The 20,335-nt window shown below is 55.3% G+C and overlaps 1 protein-coding gene across 2 annotated transcripts in view; it reads right to left on the bottom strand.

Annotated features, from left to right (window-relative positions):
* Positions 1–732: 732 nt before the first annotated feature.
* Positions 733–20,335, bottom strand: part of MARK4 (microtubule affinity regulating kinase 4) — a 31,095-nt gene continuing 11,492 nt past the window's right edge. The window contains exons 8-18 of one of the 2 annotated variants that reach the window (XM_040457391.1): positions 19,870–20,106; positions 16,442–16,561; positions 15,867–15,966; positions 14,403–14,512; positions 14,135–14,294; positions 11,056–11,273; positions 7,312–7,415; positions 4,922–5,200; positions 4,654–4,733; positions 3,754–3,798; positions 1,886–2,067 (exon numbers count right to left, since the gene is read on the bottom strand). In XM_040457391.1, coding sequence (XP_040313325.1) covers positions 2,003–2,067; positions 3,754–3,798; positions 4,654–4,733; positions 4,922–5,200; positions 7,312–7,415; positions 11,056–11,273; positions 14,135–14,294; positions 14,403–14,512; positions 15,867–15,966; positions 16,442–16,561; positions 19,870–20,106 — 1,518 coding nt within the window. In that variant the 3' untranslated portion in view covers positions 1,886–2,002. Of the gene's footprint in view, positions 2,068–3,753; positions 3,799–4,653; positions 4,734–4,921; positions 5,201–7,311; positions 7,416–11,055; positions 11,274–14,134; positions 14,295–14,402; positions 14,513–15,866; positions 15,967–16,441; positions 16,562–19,869; positions 20,107–20,335 lie in introns of both variants that reach the window. The other variant, XM_040457390.1, reaches the window with a different exon arrangement.

Raw genomic sequence — 20,335 nt, 5'->3', positions numbered from 1 at the left:
CACTGCTTAACTCTACTCAGTTTCCATTTCCTTCCTCTGGCTAAGGTCACCTTGACTTTCCTCTGGGGAACCCCTCTAAGTCCAGCTCTAGGTAGGGGCCTGGCCACTCCAGAGCAACAGTGACTGGTTCAGGGATGGTCACATGACTTCTCTGGGCCAATAAGAGCCTGCCTTGGGATTTTCGACAAAAGTAGGCAATGAGCAACTTTCTGCTGCAGAAACTAGACAAAGGGATGAGAGGCTGGAACTGCTGGGTGAAACCACTAAGCTCACGGTAAAATAAAACCAGAGGTAATGTGGCCCGCTGCCTGGATCCAGCCGTACCTGAAGTCGGGCACCCCCAGACTATTAAGGAACATAAGCAAACAAATAACTTTTGCTTATGTGTAGATGGATTATTAGTCCTAACACGATATTTCTCTTGCTAATTCTCCACCAGCCCCAACATAGCAGCCACACCAAAATTACCCGAAGTTCTCTGAAGGCTTATCACGCACTCCTACAAACCAGCTTTTGCCCAGCGCATACCCAATACGCGGTCAACTCCTACTCGTCCTTCAAAGTCCAACTCCGGTATCCTCTCCTCTCTGGAGTGGCTTCCCCGACTCCCCTCACGTTCTCTTCTGGCCTCCCCAAAGCAAAGGTTTCTCTAGTGTTTGTGTCAGAACCCCCGTCCCCCCACAGACAGGGGCTCCTTGTGTCTCCGTGTCCAGCACCGGGCCTGGCACGGAGTAGGCACAGGTCAATGACTGTTTATTGAATAAATGTACTACTGGAGTTAAGAAGTGGCTTAGAGTCCGGTATAACATGTGGGTGGGCACGTGAGTGGATGAATGGGGGACCGATATAGGAACCGGGGGCCTCCTGGATGAGGCTGAGTTCTGTCCTGCCCTCGTCCACAATCATCCTTGACCCCCACCCCCCCACTACTCCCATTCTGCAGATGAGAAAACCGAGGCTCAGAGAGGAGGAACCACTTGGCCCAAAGTCACGCACCTCCTCATCTCAGCCGCAGGTGAGGGCAGGGAAGGAAAAGCCCGGGGTCGGCGTGGGGAAGGGGGGACTCTCCTAAGTTTATTGGGCGACAGGCTGCGGGTGAGGGGGCTGACAGGAGGAGGGTGGGGGTGTAATAACTTAAAAACCGGCAGCTCCTCGAGAGATCTCTGCAGAGGGGAGGGTGTGGGGGGTATTTACAAGGATTTGTACAAAGTGCCCCGCGCCAGCCTGGGGCAGGAAGGGGGGTGGGGGGTTCGAGCATGAGGGGAGGGCAGGGGAGGGGAAGGAATCTGCCTCTCTGACCCCCACTCCCAGCCCCCCTCCCCTCTTCTACAGTCTTTAGGCTCAGCAACCCTTCCGGCCCCCGCCCAAGGCCTAATTCTTGAGCTGTTGGGGGAAAGGGGGTGGGAACAGAAGTTTCCTCGGTTTCCCTTTCTGCGCCTGCCCTGCCCCCAGAGTCTCCTCAGGTGCCCCACGTTGGGGTGATGGGGGGCGGGGGCAGGACCGGCTGGAGGCTCGAGGAAGGTGCCAGCTCCCCCTGCTCTGCCCCCAAGCTTTTCTCTCCTGCCCAGCGGCCCCGGACAACAGCGCAGGGGACACTCTCTGTCCCCACGTCGGATTCACGGGAGCTGAGGTGATGACGGAGGGAGACTCCCCTCCCTGCCCCCTCTCCCTGCCGTAGAGGCGAAGGGGACGAGGGAGAGGAAGAAGAGGGGACCCGGGCCCGCGGCGGCTCAGAGCTCGAGGTCGTTGGAGATGCGGGTGACGAGGGCGCGGAAGGCCAGGGCGGTGCCCGCCACGCGGCGGAAGAGAACTCCCCGCAGGCCCGGCCGGGGCAGCTGGCAGACCTCCACTTCGAAGTGGGACAGGGGCTCGGGCCCGCCCGCACCCCCGTGCAGGCAGGCCAGCAGGAACGGCTGCGGCTGGCGGCAGCGACAGCGGGCGGCCGCGGTGGCCTGGCGCAGAGCCGCCATCAGGGCCTCGGGCGGGCGAGAGCTGGTCAGCTTCACACTCCAGGGGAATCGGAGTAGCCGGGGGGCGGTTTCCGTTTGATCCCAAGGTAGATGGCAACTGGGGCGGGGAGAGATCACGGGTCAAAGACGGGGACAGGAGAGGAAAGGTAACCCACGCTTCCCACCCGGGGACGGGCTCCTAGGCGTCCCTCAAAACCCACCTCCCTCTCTGATCCCAGGGACAGGGACAGAGTTTCAGTGGTACAGACGGCTGCCCGGCTGGAGACTACGTTTCCCGGCCTCTGCTGCGGCCCGAGTGCAAAAGTCCCGGATGTGAGTGCAGGGGGGGGGGGGGGGCCGGGGAACCCCCTTCCAAGGAAACCCGCAAGCCCTCGGCTCTCCTGCCCCACCTCCTATAAGAACGCCCCGGCTGCGACTAGAACCAACCTCGACTGTAGGCAGACAGAGCCCTAAGGGTTGGAGATCGAAGAACCTTTGGGTACCAGCATGACCTCATGGAACAGAGGGGCCCTGCCAGCCTGGCCCAGTCACATGGTTCATGTGACAGATAAATTGATTCCTGTCTCTTATGGGGGGGGGGGGGGGAAGAGGAGTCTCTTTGCTTGGTTGGTTTCCTAATACATCCTCCTCCTGGGAATAATCCCTTTTTCCTCAGAGGACCAACCCTCCTCACTCTAGACCGGGGGTTCTCGCCTAAAAGCCATACCGTCCCTCCAGAGGTATCTGGAAATTTCTGGAGGCTTTTGGAGCACCACAACGTTTTGGGATGGGGGTGCCGCTGGCATTAAGCTGGGGGGGGGGGTGCGGTGGCTCAGGGATGATACATGTGCTGCAGCGTGTGAGTGGGTCCAGCCCAATGAAGAACCATCCCACCTAAAGTACCAAGAGCGCTCCTCTCTGAGATGCATCGCACATCCAGTCTTTCTGGTCTAGGCGGGGTGGCCTTGGCCTCTTAGCTCCATGCTGAGCACGTGACTCAGCTCCGGCCAATGAGCACATTCCACCTCCCTGCCCGCTGCCATTAGTTCAAAGCTGAGCATATGACCAGATCCCACCAATCAGAGTCCTCCACCCTTCTGGCCACAGGCATCGGTTTAGGGATGGGCATGTGACTCAGTTCCAGCCAATGAGAGTCAGTCCTGGGACCTTTGGAACCGGAGGGGCGGTTCTTTATTTGCACTGGGGTCTTTACAGGGACTGGGCTTCTGTCAAGCTGAAGCGGGCTCAGCGAGGTGGCATGGGGCTGCCTGCTTTTGTAAATAAGGTCTATCGCACCCCCACACCACCCACTTGGTTTTGTACTGATTCTGGCTGCTTTCGTGCTACGATGGCACAGCCGAATCGGCACGACAAGAGATTACCCGGCCCTCAAAGTCTAAACTGTTTACCATGTGGGGCTGTACAGGTAATGTTTGCCAGAGCTCCTGGCAACGCTTATGCCTTGTTGGATGGGGGGGGGGGGGGGGAGGGGGTGCCAACAGGAGGAGTTGGTCATAGGTGGAACAGGCTGACGTTAAAGACGGTCAAGGGACAATGTTCATGGATGGGGTGGAAACTGGAGGAAGTCACGGGGGACAGGGCCTAAGAGGGGCCGGCAGAGGAAGAAGGGTCAGAGGGACATTCAGGCACCTGGCTTGGAGGAGGCTCAGGTCCCATCTAATGGTGTGTGTGTGTTGGGGGTAGGGGGGGTGGATAGGGGAGGTGCAGACACGAGGCAGCTGGGTCTGAGGCAGGCGAAGGGGGAGGGGCTGGTGTGGCAGTCAGGGTAGGCTCATGCACTCACCTTGTGACCTCAGGTCCCCCGATTCTCTCAGGTTCGTCTGTGACCCTGGAGGAGGGGAGGGGGGCAGAGTGTCTCATCTGCACACACGGAGCCCCCTCCCCCAACCCACTGCCTCCAGGACTCTGGGCAGCCCCTGCCTCAGCCCTGGTCCCTCCCTGCTGGCTGGAGCTGGGCTGGGGAGGGCTGGGAGTCTCCGTGCCCAGGAGGGGGAGCCCATTCTGAAATGGTTAGTGCAGGTCGTAGGAAAGATACTGAAGAATTTGGAAGACGAAAGAGAAGGGGGGGGGGGGGGCAGAGGCACACAGGTACGTATAGAGGGCCACGGACACACATACACACACCCTCCTTCCAGCTCCGCTCAAACCTCCTTAGTGAGGCCTGCTCCATTTAAAACTGCCCCCCTCTTCCCTGCCCTTTTTCTTCTCCATACTCATTTACTGTCTGGGTCCCCGTGTAGAACGTCAGCTCTGCCTGGGCTGGGATTTTACACGTCCTGTTCCCTCCATCCGGGGTCTAAGACCGCGCCAGGCGCTCAGTAAGTAAACATACGTCATTTTTGCAAGGCAACATTCTAAGCTCAGCCCATATACCACCTTTTAGTCTACCCGATAACCCTCTGAGGAAGGCACTGTCACTGCTGCTCCGTCTTACAGAAGAAAGTGAGGTCCAGAGAGGTTGAGTGACTTCCTCGAGGTCACTCAGCAGAGCTAGGGTCCGCCCCTCAAGAGTCCGGCTCCAGAGGCCAGACTACTGTTTATTAAATGAGTCAATGAACAGCCAGATCCCCCAACCCGTGCCCCTCCCGCTCGCACAGAGTCCCCCTCCTCTCGCCCGGACACACAGGTCAGACATGCAGACAGGGAGGCAGAGCCGGGGACAGCAGAGGGTGGCGGGACTTACTGATCTTGGATCCCTGGGGCAGAGAGGCGCCCGAAACGCAGCGGTTAGAGTTCTGCCGTTTAGAGGGATCGAGGGTAACCCTGTAGTGTGAGGGGTGAGGTGAAGGGTGACGGAGGAGGAGGAGGAGGAGGAGGAGGAGGAGGAGGAGGAAGAGGAGGAGGAGGTGATGATGGTGATGTGAGGGTACAGAAGGCAGAGCAGAGCAGAAGACAGGTTAGGTCCCATTCCCCCCACCCCACCCCTGCCCCCCACATCCCCTGGGGCTCACCTTCGGGTCAGTTTGGAGGTCAGCTTGGTGAAGAGGTTGGTGGTGGGGCGGGGCCGCCCAGTGGGCAGGGGTGTGGCCTCATGGGCCAATGTGGGAGAGGCAGGGGGTCCATTCTGCACACCCCCGCCTCCCCCGCCCCCTGCCCTCCGGTCCCGGACCTGGCCACCGTGGAAGGTGCTGCGGATGGTGGAACCGCGTGCCAGGCGGCTCCGCTCCCCCGATGGGGGAGCCAGGCTGTGACTAGAGGGAGAGGCGGGGGGCACCCGTGGGGTACCCGAGCTGTGGGCAGAGAGGGACAAGTCAGAGTGGGGCCTCGAGGCAGGCCGAGGCCCCAGTCCCTCTGATTCTTCCCTGTCCTGTCCTGAGATCAGAAACCTCGAAAGACCTAGAGCTCAGAGAAAGGGCTGCCATGTACAGTTGGGCAGGCTGTGTACTATATAACCCTAGTTGTTTTACGGACTCTTCTGTCTTCCTAAGTCATCCCTTCTTCAAACTGCCCTTTCTTCAACCCCTACCAGCTCCAAACGTATCCTGACTCTCCTCTCTCCAAACGCGGCAACTGAGTAGATTCAGATTACATTTTTTGATGAATCCCTTGCCGTTTGCCTCCAAACCGCAGGAACCAAATCAACTTTGCAAACACTGTACTTTGCTATCTCAACTATCATTATTCAAACTCGGGATAGGAATAGATGTGAACATCATAGGCACTTATGAGAATGTGCTGACAGGTGAAAAGGGACCCTTTTCCTAACTTTTGTAGTTGTGTGGGCAGTGGTGGCTCCAGTGTCCCAGGACCCTCCTCCAGGCCCTCGCAGTCCTGACAGGAGGGCCTGACTATGACAGATGCCACCACCCCTCCCTTGGAATCTGTCCTCCTTGTTTTACTTTTAGTGACCAAACTTCTAATAGCAGGCATGTTGCACATGGCCACCTAGTGAGAGACTACATTTCCCAGCCTCCTTTGCAGTTCGGGATGGTCATGGGACTATTCTCTGCCCAGTGGGCTGCAAACAGAAGTACTTTGTCCTATTTCTGGGTCATGCCTCTGAAAAAAAAAAAAAAAAAAAAAAAATGTAGCCTGCGCTCCACTCTCTTTCCATCCTTCCTTCTGGTTAGGAAATGGTAACTGGTGCACTGGCCTCAGTCCCGGAGCTGGAGCCTCACGCTGAGTTTGGCAGAATCAATCTGGGTCCTCGGAGGAGACTGCCTGCCTACCTCTGGCTGGTTATGTCGGGGAAGACTAAACCTCGGCTTCATCGAAGCCAGAACTGGAAGGCTATGCGTTACAGCGTTCACACTGGAGACACACGCTGGAGTCAGCGTGGGATCTTTGCTCCTTGACTCACCAGCTGTGTGGCCTTGGGCAAGTTCCCTCATCTCTCTGTGCCTCATTTCCTCAGCTGTGAAATGGGAGACACCGGGGCCTACCTCACGGAGTCGTTAGGGGCATTCAACCAGCAAATACCCACGAAGGCCTGGCATACTCTTACCGCTTGATGAGCATTCGCTATTAGCATTTTTATTTAATAATCACAAAACTAGCGCTCACTCATCAAATGCCTTCTGTGTCACAGAACCTGTGCCAGGTACGGGACACAAGCGATCTCCACCGGATCCCTCTCACGGGGCCCAGAGGCAGGGAACGTCAGCCCCATTTTACAGAGGAGGAAAGCGAGGCTCAGGGACTTGGCCAAGACAATCCTACTAGCAGAGCGCGGAGGCAAGATTTGAACTCAGGACTTAGCAGCCACGGAATCACTGCTCTCGAGCACCCCACATCCTGTCCCCACCACACAGTACCACCTGTTTATCAGGCTTTCCCCAGCGTGCACCTCGGTGTCGTGCCCTACAGTCCCGGTGGGCGGGAGTGCCGTGATCCTGAAGCCCGCCCCCCTCCTGAACTTGAACCGCGATGTGAACTCATTCATTCCCTTTTTTTAGGCTCCAGCCAGTCTGCACTGGTTTCCCTCACTTGCCAGCTGAACGACATCGAACAGACTCTGGAAAACTAGTCTGAAAACCAGCCAACGAGAGGATGTTGAAGCTGTGACATTCTGGGGCTTCTCTCAAAGTTCTAAAAATTGATCATTCAAGAAGGAAAAAAAAAAAAAAAAATTCAACTCTGTTTCCCAAGGCTCGTAGGCGGAGAACAGGGCAAACTGCTTTCCTGGTGCTGATGACTAATTAATTAATTAAGAGGGGAAGATTTTCAGGGGGCTCTGGGAGGAGGAGGACCTGGGTAGATTCTGGGAAGAAGAGACACACACGCTCCCCAGTCCCCACGGCACCCCTTCCCCACAAAGGTTATCATCTTAGATTAAAGGAGGGTCCTGCTCCCCTACTCCCCCCCCCCCCCGCCACTCCCCGCTGCTGTCCCCTCTCCATACCTGTTCTCTTTGCCATTTGGCAACAGGGACGGGCGCTCAGCCCCAGGGCGTTCTGTGCAAACGTAGGTGTTTCTTCGGGTCATCATGCTGGGAGGGAGGCTGTTCTGTGGGGAACACGGCCAGGAGGGAGTGAGGGGGCGAAGGGACACCCCTTAACTCCCCGTTTACCCTCTCTGGCCTCCCTCATTATGAAGGAGGCAGGGGGCCAAGAGCGGGTAGGTGATGGTTTACTTCAGGAGAAAGGGAAGGTTAATGAGCCATCCCAGCAACCCAGGCCGAGAGTCACGTTGCTGAGACGGGTGCTGAGGGTGGCGGCTCAGGGGCGGTGCCTGGGGGTGGGGGTGGGGGGGCGCCTTGCTCACTCCTCTCCCAGCTCTGCCCCACCTGGGTACGGGCCAGCCACGTCAAGCTTTTTGGAGCATACTTCTTCCGGGCACAATCGGTGCCTCCTCCTGGCCTTTGCACAGGCTAGCCCACCTGCTTGGCTATTCCTCTCCCCTTGACTCACACACCTATGGAACTTTCTGGTGTCGGTTCATAATTTACCCCCGCCTCTGGCCCCCGGCTGAGTCAGGAGCCTTCTCAGGGCCCCCGCTGCAGCCCTGATCACTTTGTATCACTGATGTCTATCCCCTTAGACACCCCCCACCCCCGCATGGGACTGTGGGCTCTCTTGGATCATGGGGTGCCCATCGGGATTATGCCACCGCCCCATATGAGCTGAGAAGTGATCCCTCTTTTTCTATCCTCTGGAAGCCTGTCTAAAAGTTGGCTGGTGTTATTCCTTCTTTCAGTGTTTGGCAGAATCCCACCACTTAGGGTCTGGAATTCTCTTTATGGGAAAGTTTTAAGTCGCGGATTCAGTTTCTTGAACAAGAATATAAGGCGGTTCGGATTTTCTGCTTCTTCTCGGACAAGTTTAGTTACTTGTGTTTTTTGAAGGCATCTGTCCATTTCATCTAAGCTCTCACATTTATGGGCATAAGGTGGTTCCTAACACCTTTTGACTGTCTCTTTATGTTAGAATATAGCTTCCTTCTTCTTCGTTTTTTCCTCCCTCTTTCTTTTAAAAAGAGAAAGAGAGAGAATCCCAAGTATTCTTAGAGCGTGGAGCCTGACTCGGGGCTGAATCCCACGACCATAATATCACGACCTGAGCCAAAATGAAGGGCTGGACGCTCAAATGTCTGAGCCACCCAGGTGCCCCTTTCACTTCTGCTATTAGTAATTCGTGGGGTCCAATGATCGCACCAACCTTTTCAAGAACCAGATTGCAGCTTTTTTTTTGGTTTTCTCTAGGGTCCTTCTGTTTTCTCCTTTATTACCGTCTATTATTTCCCTTCTTCTACGTTCTGGGGGCTAATTTCCTCTTCTTTTCTACCTTTTTAAGGTGTGGGTTTACCTTGACAATAACAAGAGCCGGGGCACCTGGGTGGCTCAGTCGGTCAAGCGTCCGACTTCGGCTCAGGTCACGCATGATCTTGCGGTTCGTGAGTTCGAGCCCCGCGTCGGGCTCTGTGCTGACAGCTCGGAGCCTGGAGCCTGCTTTGGATCCTGTGTCTCCCTCACTCTCTGCCCCTCCCCTGCTCATTCTCTCTTTCTCTCTCTCTCTCTCAAAAATAAATAAAAATTAAAGTAAATTAAAACAAAGTAACAAGTGCCTTCATTTATTGAGTGCTTCCTGAGCTGGACACTATGGGAGGTAGTTTATGTCCCAGACCTTATCAGAGCCTCACAAGAATCTAAGGCCTCTGATGAGCCCATTTCACAGGGTGGAATACTGAGGCTCGGAGAGGTGAAGTCACTTGCTCAAGGCCACCCAGGTCACCAATGTAATTCTAGCTCTGGTCTGTAGGGCCTCAGAGTGCTGACCACTTTCCTATGACCTGTCTCCACCCACCCTCGTCTCTGCTGTGGGGCCTGTGTTTGTTTCTCAACTTCCTCTTTTAAGGAGCTGCACTGTCTCTCTCTCTCTCTTAAAGAAAATAAGCAAACATTAAAAAAATTTTAAAGGAGCGCCTGGATGGCTCCGTTGGTTAAGCGTCTGACCTCAGCTCAGGTCATGATCTCACGGTCCATGAGTTCGAGCCCCGCATCGGAGGCTCTGTGCTGACAGTTCAGAGACTGCTTCGGATTTTGTGTCTCCCTCTCTCTCAAAAAATAAAATAAAACAAAATAAATAAACATTAAAAAAACATTAAGGAGCTGTAGAGGCAGGGAAGCCCAGTTGGCCACCTTTGCCCGCGGGAAGATTTGGAAGGCGGAAATGGGATGGAAGTTGCCTTCATGTCCCATCTGCCTCCTCCGTCCACGGGCAAGGTCACGGGATGAGGGTCTTTGCCTCCGGAGGGCCCCAGTGCCCGTTTTCCAGACTTCCGGGCATCGAGGGGCCCTTCCGGTAGAGAAGAAAGTTTCTGAGTCTCGGATTACCGTCACCACCATGTGACTGTGATTCAACAGTGCCAGGGGCTAAGCAGCCCCTGTGGCGGGTCAGACCCGCTGTGCTGTGGTGCGACCCCTGTGGGTCTAATCATCCCCTGCCTGCTCCACTGGTCCTTTCCACAACTTTGTAAGTACCTAATTCCCCGTATTAAAACCCTTCCGGGTGCCTGGGTGGCTCAGTCGGTTGAGCGTCTGTCTGGCTCTTGATAACGGCTTCGGTTGTGATCTTGAGGTCACGGGATCGAGCCCCACATCAGGCTCTGTGCTGACCCTCCGAAGCCTCCTTGGGATTCCCTCTCTGTGTCCCTGCCCCTCCCCCACGCTCTGTCGCTCTCAAAATAAATAAATAAATATATTTTTTTTCAACGTTTATTTATTTTTGGGACCGAGAGAGACAGAGCACGAACGGGGGAGGGGCAGAGAGAGAGGGAGACACAGAATCGGAAGCAGGCTCCAGGCTCTGAGCCATCAGCCCAGAGCCCGACGCGGGGCTCGAACTCACGGACCGCGAGATCGTGACCTGGCTGAAGTCGGATGCTTAACCAACTGCGCCACCCAGGAGCCCCATAAATAAATAAATATTTTTTTTCAACGTTTTTTTTTTTTTATTTATTTTTAGGACAGAGAGAGACAGAGCATGAACGGGGAAGGGGCAGAGAGAGAGGGAGACACAGAATCGGAAACAGGCTCCAGGCTCTGAGCCATCAGCCCAGAGCCTGATGCGGGGCTCGAACTCCCGGACCGCGAGATCGTGACCTGGCTGAAGTCGGACGCTTAACCGACTGCGCCACCCAGGCGCCCCTAAATAAATATTTTTAAAAAATTCTTCTGGGGCACCCGGGGGGCTCAGTTGGTTAAGCATCTGACTCTCGGTTTCAGGTCAGGTCATGATCTCACAGTTTCATGGGATCGAGCCCCCAGTCAGGCTCTGTGCTGGCAGTGCAGATCCTGCTTGGGATTCTCTCTCTTTCTCCCTCCCCCCCCCCGCCACTCCCCCACTCACGCTCCGCGTCTCTCAAAATCAATAAATACGCTTTAGAAAGTAAATAAATAAAGCCTTTCCCACCTAAAGCAAGTACCTTGCTTCTTTCTGACACTGAATGCTAATTTATATACTAGCGGTCACGCACAAGCTCCGGCAGAGAGAGAGAGCGCCCTCCAATGTCTATGGAAGGAATGAATGAATGAATGAATGAATGAAACCAGGAGTCCTGCGTGGTGGTCTGGGGGAGCAGGCTGGGAAACAGCAGGGTCTGGAAAACGTGCACCAGGCGGTCTCCGCCCCCAGCCCGGGCCACTCACCGGGGTGCTCGTGCTGTCCTTCCGCCGCTCTGGGATCTCTGCCTTGTTGGGGTTGTGGGCGCTGCTGACCATGGGGCTGGAGGGGGGCAGCCCCCGGCTCCCGCTTCCGGCCGCGCTGCAGCTCGCCTTCCGGCCTGGCAGGCGCTCCTCCTTCAGCTCCGTCTCCCCCGTGCTGGTTGGGCTGCGCTTGGGGTGCAGGGGTGCGGGGGAGGGGCCACCTGGGGGAGGGAGGGGGCAATTTAGGGCTCGCGTCCCCTGGAAAAGCCCGAACCTACTCTGGGTGACTCTCGGAACCCGAGAGTTCCCCACGCAGGCTACCAGCTCCCGCGCAGGCCATTCTAACAGTATCTGTCCGGGTGACAAATGCGTGCACTGATCCCCCCGCCCCACTCCACGTACATGATATGTGATCCTCACGCAGGTTTATTCACGGCAGCCTTGTTTTTCTTTTAAGGCCGAAAGACTGGCAACAGCCTGAGTGCTCGTCACTGGGGGAATGTCTAAGTCAAGTCAATATATATATATTTTTTTTAAGATTTATTTATTTTTGAGAGAGAGACTGAGAAAGACCGTGCAAGCAGGGGAAGGGTGGGAGGAGGGGGTGGATAAAAGATTTGACGCGGGCTCCGGACTCGAATTCACTAACGGTGAGATAAGACCTGAGCCGACCTCCGGCGCTCAACCGACTGAGCCACCCAGGCGCCCCAAGATACTTCTATACGATGTAATACTCTGCAGCTAGGAGGAAGCTGCTTGTGTACCAACAAAGAATGATCTTCACGATGGATTGTAGAGCAGAAAAGGCAACGCCTGAGGTCCACGGGGTCCTATCATTTGTACCCAAAAGGGGAAATGTGCAGATCTATTTCTATTTATCTCTGTCTACATATCTATACATGAACATCTTCAGAGGCAATCGTTTGTCTTAAAAGGTGAGAATATTAGCTTTATGGTGCGTGACTATGTTAGCATCGTATTTATACATCTTTATGGCTCTTTTCTTTTCCTGTCTCTCCTTTTCATGTCTAGCTTATATATACAGTTGACCCTTGGACAACAGGCGTTTGAACGCCGCATGGGATTTTTTCGATAAAGACTATCCAGTACTGCAAATTGTCTTTTCCTAACGATTTTCTTAAGGACATTTTCTTTCCTCTAGCTTCCTTTATGGTAAGACTACAGTATATAACCCAGACAACATACAAAGTTATGTGTTGACGGGCTATGTTATCAGCGAGGCATCTAGTCCACAGCAGGCTATGAGCAGTTACATTTTGAGGGAGTCGAAAGTTATACGTGGATTTTCAACGTACAGGGGGTTGGTGCCCTGACCCCAGTATTGTTCAAGGATTAACTCTATTTATTTATACGTGAACAAAATCTCCCCCAAAGAAGTCATATAAAACTGATTAACAGTGGCTGCCTCCACGGATAACCGGGAGACAGGTGTTCGATGAAAACTTTTTTACTGTCTACCCTCCTTGTACTATCAAATTTTGAAGGAAGTGACTGTATTCGTTTCAAAAACAAAACAAACAAATCTGGTCCCTTAGAACATCTTAGTAAGGAGATCACGGTTTTAGAACCAGCAGATTTGAATGTGTTCATGAACTTCAGACAGTTGAAACGTCTGTGTGTTAATTTCTCAGGAACCTTAATGCTTGGAAGTCCCAGAAGCATAATAAGGTCTGTAAATGACGGACACAGGGCACCTGTCGACAACCCTCCGGGAACCCCGGGAACCCAGAAGATTTCCATGTGGGTGTTTTTTAAGGTTACCATGTTGTAACCATAGAATGCTGGAGTCTTGAGCTCCTTAGGGACTTTCTGGACCGATCCGGCTATTTATAGGTGGAAAAAGGGCCACGAACACATGGATGAAAACGTTAGCCTAAGTGAAAGAAGCCAGACACAAAAGGTCACATGTTGTAAACTTCTTATAAGAAATGTCCAGAATAGAGGAATCTGTAGAGACAGGGAATAGACTGGTGGTTCTCAGGGGCTAGGGGCGGTGGATGGGGGTTTGGGGGTTGATGGCTAGCTAGGGCTTGTGGAGTTTCTTTCTGGGGCGATGAATATGGGCTAAAATGGATTGTGGGGCTGGCCGCACGACTCTGTGAATACACTAACGCCACTGAATTGTCCACTTTGGGTGAATCGTATGGTATGTGAATTATATCTCAACAAAGCTGCTTAAAAAATAGTTGGGGGCAGGGCACCTGGATGGCTCAGTCAGTTACATGTCGGACTTTAGCTCAGGTCATGATCTCCTGGTTTGTGAGTGTGAGCCCCGCATCAGGCTCTGTGATGACAGTTCGGAGCCTGGAGCCTGGAGCCTGCGTCGGATTCTGTGTCTCCCTCTCTCTCTGCCCCTACCCCGTTCATGCTCTGTCTCTCTCAAAAGTAAACAAACATTAAAAAAAAATAATAAAAGAATCTTAAGAAAGATAGTTGGGAGGATTAACATTTGAGGAGGGTGTAGGTAAGAGAAGCGTCCATGCCTAATGTGTGGTGGTGGTTGTGGGATCTACTTTCTGTGGGTGATGACTATCTTTCAGTTACAGAATGTGGGGTCCAAGTAGGTGTCCGCCCAGCCCCTGTCCACTAGGAAGGGCCTCCCATCCTTTCAGCGCAGAGGAGAGCCAGAGGGCAAGCTCTCGGCAGCCACTCTGTGCAATGTGTCCTCCTGTGTCCCCATCACAGTGGCTAAATTCCAAGTGGACCCTGACATGAGAACTCTGTGCCTGACAAGTGGACCAAAGGGATTCATGCTACCATTTGGGCTGGTCTCCAAAACAGAGATGGAAGGAATTGAGAAACTAGGAAAAAGATAAGGTGAGATAAGTGAGAGAAAAAGGCAAAACCAGAGGAACAGAGGGTGTCTACTCCAGCTGCTTTTCCAGTTTCTAATCCCTTCCTGATCCTGGCTGGGCATTCCCGCCTCCAAGTTCCCTGTACTATCCCTGCAATCTTTATGCAAAATTCCTCTCTCCTCTGCAGCTGGCTCCAGTGGGCTTCTGGTGCAGGTGACCCCGATGTAACGCAGGGACGGTGTGGGAGGGCGTGGGGCCATACTCACAGAAGTCGCTATGCCTGCGCTGGCGGTGGTAGGTGGACGAGGAGGTCCGCTGCCCTTTGCTGTGGCTGGTGCCTTTGCTGGAGCTCGCTCCATTGGTGGTGTCGCTGGGCGCCCGCACCCGTGCAAGGGCCAGCCCCGGGGTGCCCCGGTCCCCACCCTCCTGCAGGAGGATGACAGACGAAGAGCCTCAGCCTCTGCCCCCGCTCTGCCCCAGAAGTCCCTCCACCCCGGGCATCGCGCATCCCAAACGCCCCTGGCGCCTTCTGACCTCAGTCTTCCTGCCCAGCAGGAGGTAGGTGGCAGTCACTTCGTTGTACTTCTGGCTGGTCAAGGCCTCTTTGATTTCTTCCCGCGTGTAGCCCATACCCACCATCACCTCTGGGAGAGGGGGATGGAGAGGAGGTTCAATCTCCCCAGACCCTTCCCTTGGACTCGCTTCCGCCCCACACAGCAACGCCTGCTCTTTGGCCTGTTCAGTATCCATTCCCCCTTCTGCCGGCAGCACCCCGATTTCCTTGGAAGAACATTTCTTTCCCGCTTGGATCACCTGGCCCACTCCTGCCTGCGCCAAGCCCCCAAGAGCACGTGTAACACCCAGGCCTGACCCAACAGAGTAGTCCATCCCCATAGCCACACTGATTGGCTCACGGCAGGCGTACGACCCGGGTCTGGCCACTCAGAACGCTCTATGCCCCAAACCACACTGATTGGTTCACGATGGGCATATGACCCAGTTCTGGCCAATCAGAGCACTCCATCCCCACGGCCTGGTTCAGGGGTAGCCAATGGGTACCAGCCTAGAGCTTCCGTTGGAACATTTAGGAAAGTGGCTTCTTTCCTTGATGGGGGGGGGGGGGCCCAGGCCCCTAGTATATGCTGTTGCCAGCTTGCTCCTGTGACGTGAGCCTCCGGGTACAGGAGCCACCACTAAGATTTCCAACGACTGTCTTTGAGCGCCTGGGTCCAGCTGTGCCTGAAGGTGGACATACCCTGGCGTTTTCAGTTATGTGAATGAGTAAGTTACCACTTGTAGGTTATACCAGATAAAGGTGCTAACGCTGACAAATTCTGACCCATAAAAATACCAATTTCAAATGGCTCAGCCTATTATTATTATTGGTTGAAGCCAGAGTGGCTTGGGTTTTCCATTAACATATAACCACAAAAGTCCTGACTAATGTAACCAGCTTTGACGGTGGCCTTGGTCTCCTCCGCTGTATAACGGCCAGTGAGCAGACGGCTCCTAAGGGGCTCTTGCGGGGCTAATGCCTTCTGGGTCCAGAGTTCAAGGGTTCCAGGCTGGAGGATTTGAGACCAAAGGGTTGGTGGGTGAGGCACCTGCCAACATAGGGGCTTTCCCCAAACGTACAGATTACCAACGACTTGTGCCCAAACATTTCTGGAAGTGAGCTGTGATTTCTTTTTGTGTCTTAAGAGTCAAAACCAAGTGCTTTATGTGGGTTCACTCACTTAATATTCACAACAGCCCTAGGACGGGTTCTGTGGCTGTCCCATTTTACCGATGAAGAAATGGCAGCACAGAGAGGGGAAGCTGCCTGCCCAGGGTCACACAGCGAGCGAGTAGCAGCACGGGGATCAGAGCCCCGACTTCACTCTCCCTAATTGCCTTGCGCTCATCAAAGGGGTATTGCAGGTGCTGGGAAGCTCCTCCCCCTGGCTCGGGGGGGCGTGGCTCTGAGGAGCTGGGGCGCCCGCTCTCCCCGACCCTCACCGATTCGCTTGGTGTCCCCGAAGTCTTCCTCGGGCTCCGTGTATGGCTTCAACTCCTCACCCTCATAGCCAATGTTGATCCACTTGTCTTTCATGATTTGCTGCAGGAATCGCGGGCAGGATAGGGAAGGGGGAAGACAGACGTCAGACAAAACCGGGGAAAATACAGTTCCTCGTCTCCCAGGCAGGCCCTCAAGTAGGGCTACGTGCCCTGCCCCCCCCACCCCCTCCAAGACCTAACACCCCAGAATCGAGGGCTTCCTGAGAGCCAGCGCCTCCTCACCACACCCCCAGCACCCCCCCCCCCCGCCGCCATCGGAGCCTCCCGATGTCACCTCCCTCCTCCGCATCATCTGGGTCCCCGGCACCCTGTAATCAGCCTAGGAGCTCATTAGCTAATTACTGGCATGGCGGGGAGTGGGCGAAGCTGGGGGTGGCGTCGAGACGGCCCGGGAGCCTTTTCTCGGGCTGCCCGGCTCCCCCCACCTTCCAGCAGCGATCTCAGGCAGATGGGCACAGGAGACGAACGTGAGGGCAAGAAGGCTGTAGTGAGAGGGGGCCGGGACCGGGGCTTACCTCGAGAGTACAGCGTTTAGCTGGGTTCAGCACCAAAAATCTCCGCAGGATGCTCTCACAGTCTGTTGACATGTAGAAAGGGACCCGGTACTTCCCTCTGAGGACTCGCTCCCGCAGCTCCTAGGGGGACGGGTTTACTGGGGGAGGGATCCACCCGGCCTCCCTGACCCATCTCACACACACACATACACACACACACACACACACACACACACACACACACACACACACTCCTTCTCCCAATCTCCTGACAGAAGCGGCAGGTGGCAGAACCCCCCACCCCCTCTCCTGACCACAGCTGCCCATCTGTAAAATGGGAACCCCGTACCAGGTGTAGGCATTTTCAAAAAAAAAAAAAAAAAAAAGCATTTTTCATTCAGAGGAAATCCCACTGAGAAAAGCAAATTCTACAAGCCAGGGAGAGGGGAGTCAGCATCCGGGCCTCAGTCTCCTCGTCTGGGGACCCAGGGCTCACAGCACCCATAACGCTACATAAGTAAAATGCACAGCACACGTCTGGCCCAGGGTAAGTGCGACTTAACTGTTAGGTTTATGAAGAGGGCGGGGATCCTGCCCTCCTGCCTCCCACCCCTCGGCTCCCCCCTTCCCTGGGCATGCCTGTCTTTCCAAAGAACTGTGAGACGCTGGCAGTCTCAGAGCATGAGAGCCCATTTACAGGCAGACCTTTTTCTCTTTTTTAAGGGCCTTTTTTGAGGGACCTTGCCAAGACAGAGAAAAGAAACTCCAAGCCGCATGGCAGGCCAGGGACAGCCCCTTCCATCCTGAAGAAGAACTGGGGGAGACAGGAAACGGAGGGGGGACCGGTGTTGGGTAGGGGGGTGGGGGGGCGGAATCTCTAGGTGGAGCTCTGGGCTGGGAGCTCCCCTCCTGGGTGTCCTCCTGAAAGGGCTGGGAGCCTCCTGGGTTTCCAGATCACTACAGCCCGGAGGGTCGTGAATATTTAATACTCACGAGTATCGCTTTCCGAGCAGGGCACTTACCCCGCGCAGGCCATGTTCTGAGTGCTTTACGCAAGTTACCTCTGTGCTCCCAACGATGCTGTGAAGCAGGGCTATGCTGCCCGTTTTTCAGACCAGGAAACTGAGGCTTAGAGGGGTTAAGTCACTGGTGCTAGGAGTGTGCAGCCGGGAAACGGCAGGGCCAGGGTTCCAAGCCAGGCAGTCTGGCTCCGGAGCCCGTGCTACGTGACCACCGCACCACGCTGCCACTGTCACGTGGTAATGAGGAGTCGCCAAGGGGCCACCGCCACCACCAGCGTGGCTCCCAAGTGTAACACCCTGGCCAGATGCCAGGCCCTGGTGGAGGGCTTTAGACACCCAGGCTGGCCGTCAGTGGATACTCTCAATGTCCCCATCTTACAGACGGGGAAACTGAGGTTCTGAAAGGGAGTATGTCCCAGGTCGCTTAGCAAGGAAATGACAGAGCGGGGACCTGTCCCTAGCTGCATGTCTCCTTTGCCCAGAAAGGCTGAGGGTGGGAAACCAGGACAGCAGGAGGTGACAAGGGCCTGGGGCAGGTGGGATGTGGCCTAGCCTTCTAAAAAAGTCTCTTGGCTTGATGCCCGGGGCTCAGAGAGATTACTCTGTGATGGTGAGCACTTCGCACGTCTGATCTTGGCAAGCCCTCGAGTCGCTGCTACATAGCTGGTTACCTTATGGACACCGAACAGAGGGGAGACTGAAGCTCAGAGGGGTCAGCGCCTCAGCTGAGGCCTCTGTGAAGAAGGGGCTCCTTCCTCCTCATCACTCAGGTCCCTGCTCTGGTGGCCTGTCCCCAGTAGTGGCTTCCTGACCTCTGAACGCTCCTTGCGGGCCACCTCGAGCAGGACCGAGCATCCCGGCTGTGGAATTCCTGCCCCAAGACGCACCCCTGGGACCCCATCGCGAGGAGACGCGGGTCACCCCAAACCGAGGGGGGGCCCTGTGGCACAAGTGGCCTGATGGCCACAAAGCCATGCCACGCGGGACAGAATTGCTGCTCCACGTGACAGGAGATGAAAGATACAGGTCAGCTGCAGACGACTCGGGAGCCCGAGTGCCGGTGCGAGAGAAAAACAGCTACGGGGACATTCTCAGGACGACTGGGGACATCGGAGGATGGTCGTGGGTTGCAGGCCAGGACTGCACCCTGGCTGGATTTTCCCGAGTGTGACTGTAGACAGGAAAACGTCCAGTCTCAGGAGATACCTGCTGTGTGTCCCCCGCAGGGACAGAGGCGCATCGTGTCTGCGGCCGACCCCCAAACGTTCCATCAGTAATGGCAGAGGCAACGGCGTGTGCCCGTACAGACTGATGGCAAACGTGGCCGGAGCATGTCCTGAAAGGTCCTACGTGTTCTCTGTCCCAGTCCTGCGACTTCTCCATAGACTGGCCACGTTTCAGAATAAAAAGGTCAAAGAACGGAGGGCACCTGGGTGGCTCGGGGGTTAAGCGTCTGACTCCTGATTTCGGCTCAGGTCATGATCTCACGGTTCGTGAGTTCGAGTCCCGCATCAGGCCAGGGCAGGGCCCGCTTTAGATCCTCTGTCCCTCTCTCTCTCCCCCTCCCCTGCTCACACACTCTCTCTCAAAACATTAAAAAAAAAAACCCCAAAAGGTCAGAGAAGAAAACCTCACACCATCCTGCCACTCACCACATATTTCCCACCCCTCCACGCACCCGCTCCTCCCCCCAACACTGGTCAGCATTTGACATTGACATAATATTATGCATTTTGCTTATTTATTTTGTTTTTGGCCCCGCTCTGCTCCCTCCCCCGGGGGCAGGGATTTTTCTGTTTGCGGTACCCTATACAAAGGTTTCGAGTACATTCACCGAGTGGTGTGGCCATCACTAGTCAGTTAAGCCTGTTCTCCAACTCCCCCAGCCTGAGATACCCACTCATCTGCTCCCACCTCTAGGGATTTGCCCGTTCTGGACACTTCATAGAAATGGAATCATATGATGGGTGGCCTTTGTGATTGGCTTTTCCCACTCTGGTTGTCTTCTCAAGGTTCACCCATGGTCCAGCACGTATGAAGGCAGAGATTTTTTTGTCTCTTTTCTTCATATGGTATCTGTAAAACCTAAAACAACCTGACCCTCCCCCCCCCCAATGGTGGGCAATGAATATTTACTGAGTGAATGAGGGAGTGAGCTGAGATTTGAACTCAAGTCTGCCGGCTGCAAAGCCCATGCCCTGAACCCCAGCACAGCACGGTCCGCTGGGGCTGGCCACACGACCCACGGTGGGGACCTGGGTCCTGCCTGGACCCGCCCCCCCCCCCCCCAACCTTCTTGCCGTGTGACCTCAGGCCAGCCCCGCCCCTCTGGCCCTCTCCAGAGGAGGTGTGGAGGGAGGGGCTGGGGGCCTACCGGAGAGACCCTCCCCAGGAGATTAAGACCTCCACGCCAGCCCCGCCCAGCACCTTGAGGTTGTGCCCGTCGAAGGGCAGGGAGCCGCTGACGAGGGTGTACAGGATGACACCGAGGCTCCAGATGTCCACCTCTGGCCCGTCGTACTTCTTGCCCTGGAACAGCTCCGGGGCGGCATACGGGGGGCTCCCACAGAATGTGTCCAGCTTGGAGCCCAGGGTAAACTCGTTGCTGAAGCCAAAGTCGGCGATCTTGATGTTGGCCTCGGCATCCAGCAAGAGGTTCTCGGCCTGGGAGAGGGTAGAAGGTGGACGTGTGTGGCAGATGGCAGACGGGAGCACAGGCTCTGAGCCGGCCCGCCTGGACAGCCTGTGGTCTGGTCCCCTGCTCCCCCTGTGACCTGGGGCAGTGGCTTTGCCTGGGCCTCAGTTTCCTCATCCGCAGAAGGGGGATAATCACAGCTTCTGTCTCAGCAGGCTGTTTGAGGATTCAGTGAATCCTAAATGCCGTATGGCATTA

Source organism: Herpailurus yagouaroundi, unplaced genomic scaffold (assembly GCF_014898765.1).
Source record: "Herpailurus yagouaroundi ecotype Mexico unplaced genomic scaffold, PumYag 220, whole genome shotgun sequence".
NCBI lineage: Eukaryota > Metazoa > Chordata > Mammalia > Carnivora > Felidae > Herpailurus > Herpailurus yagouaroundi.
The sequence above is the reverse complement of the archived record's forward strand: the minus strand, read 5'-3'. Positions and strand labels throughout refer to the sequence as shown.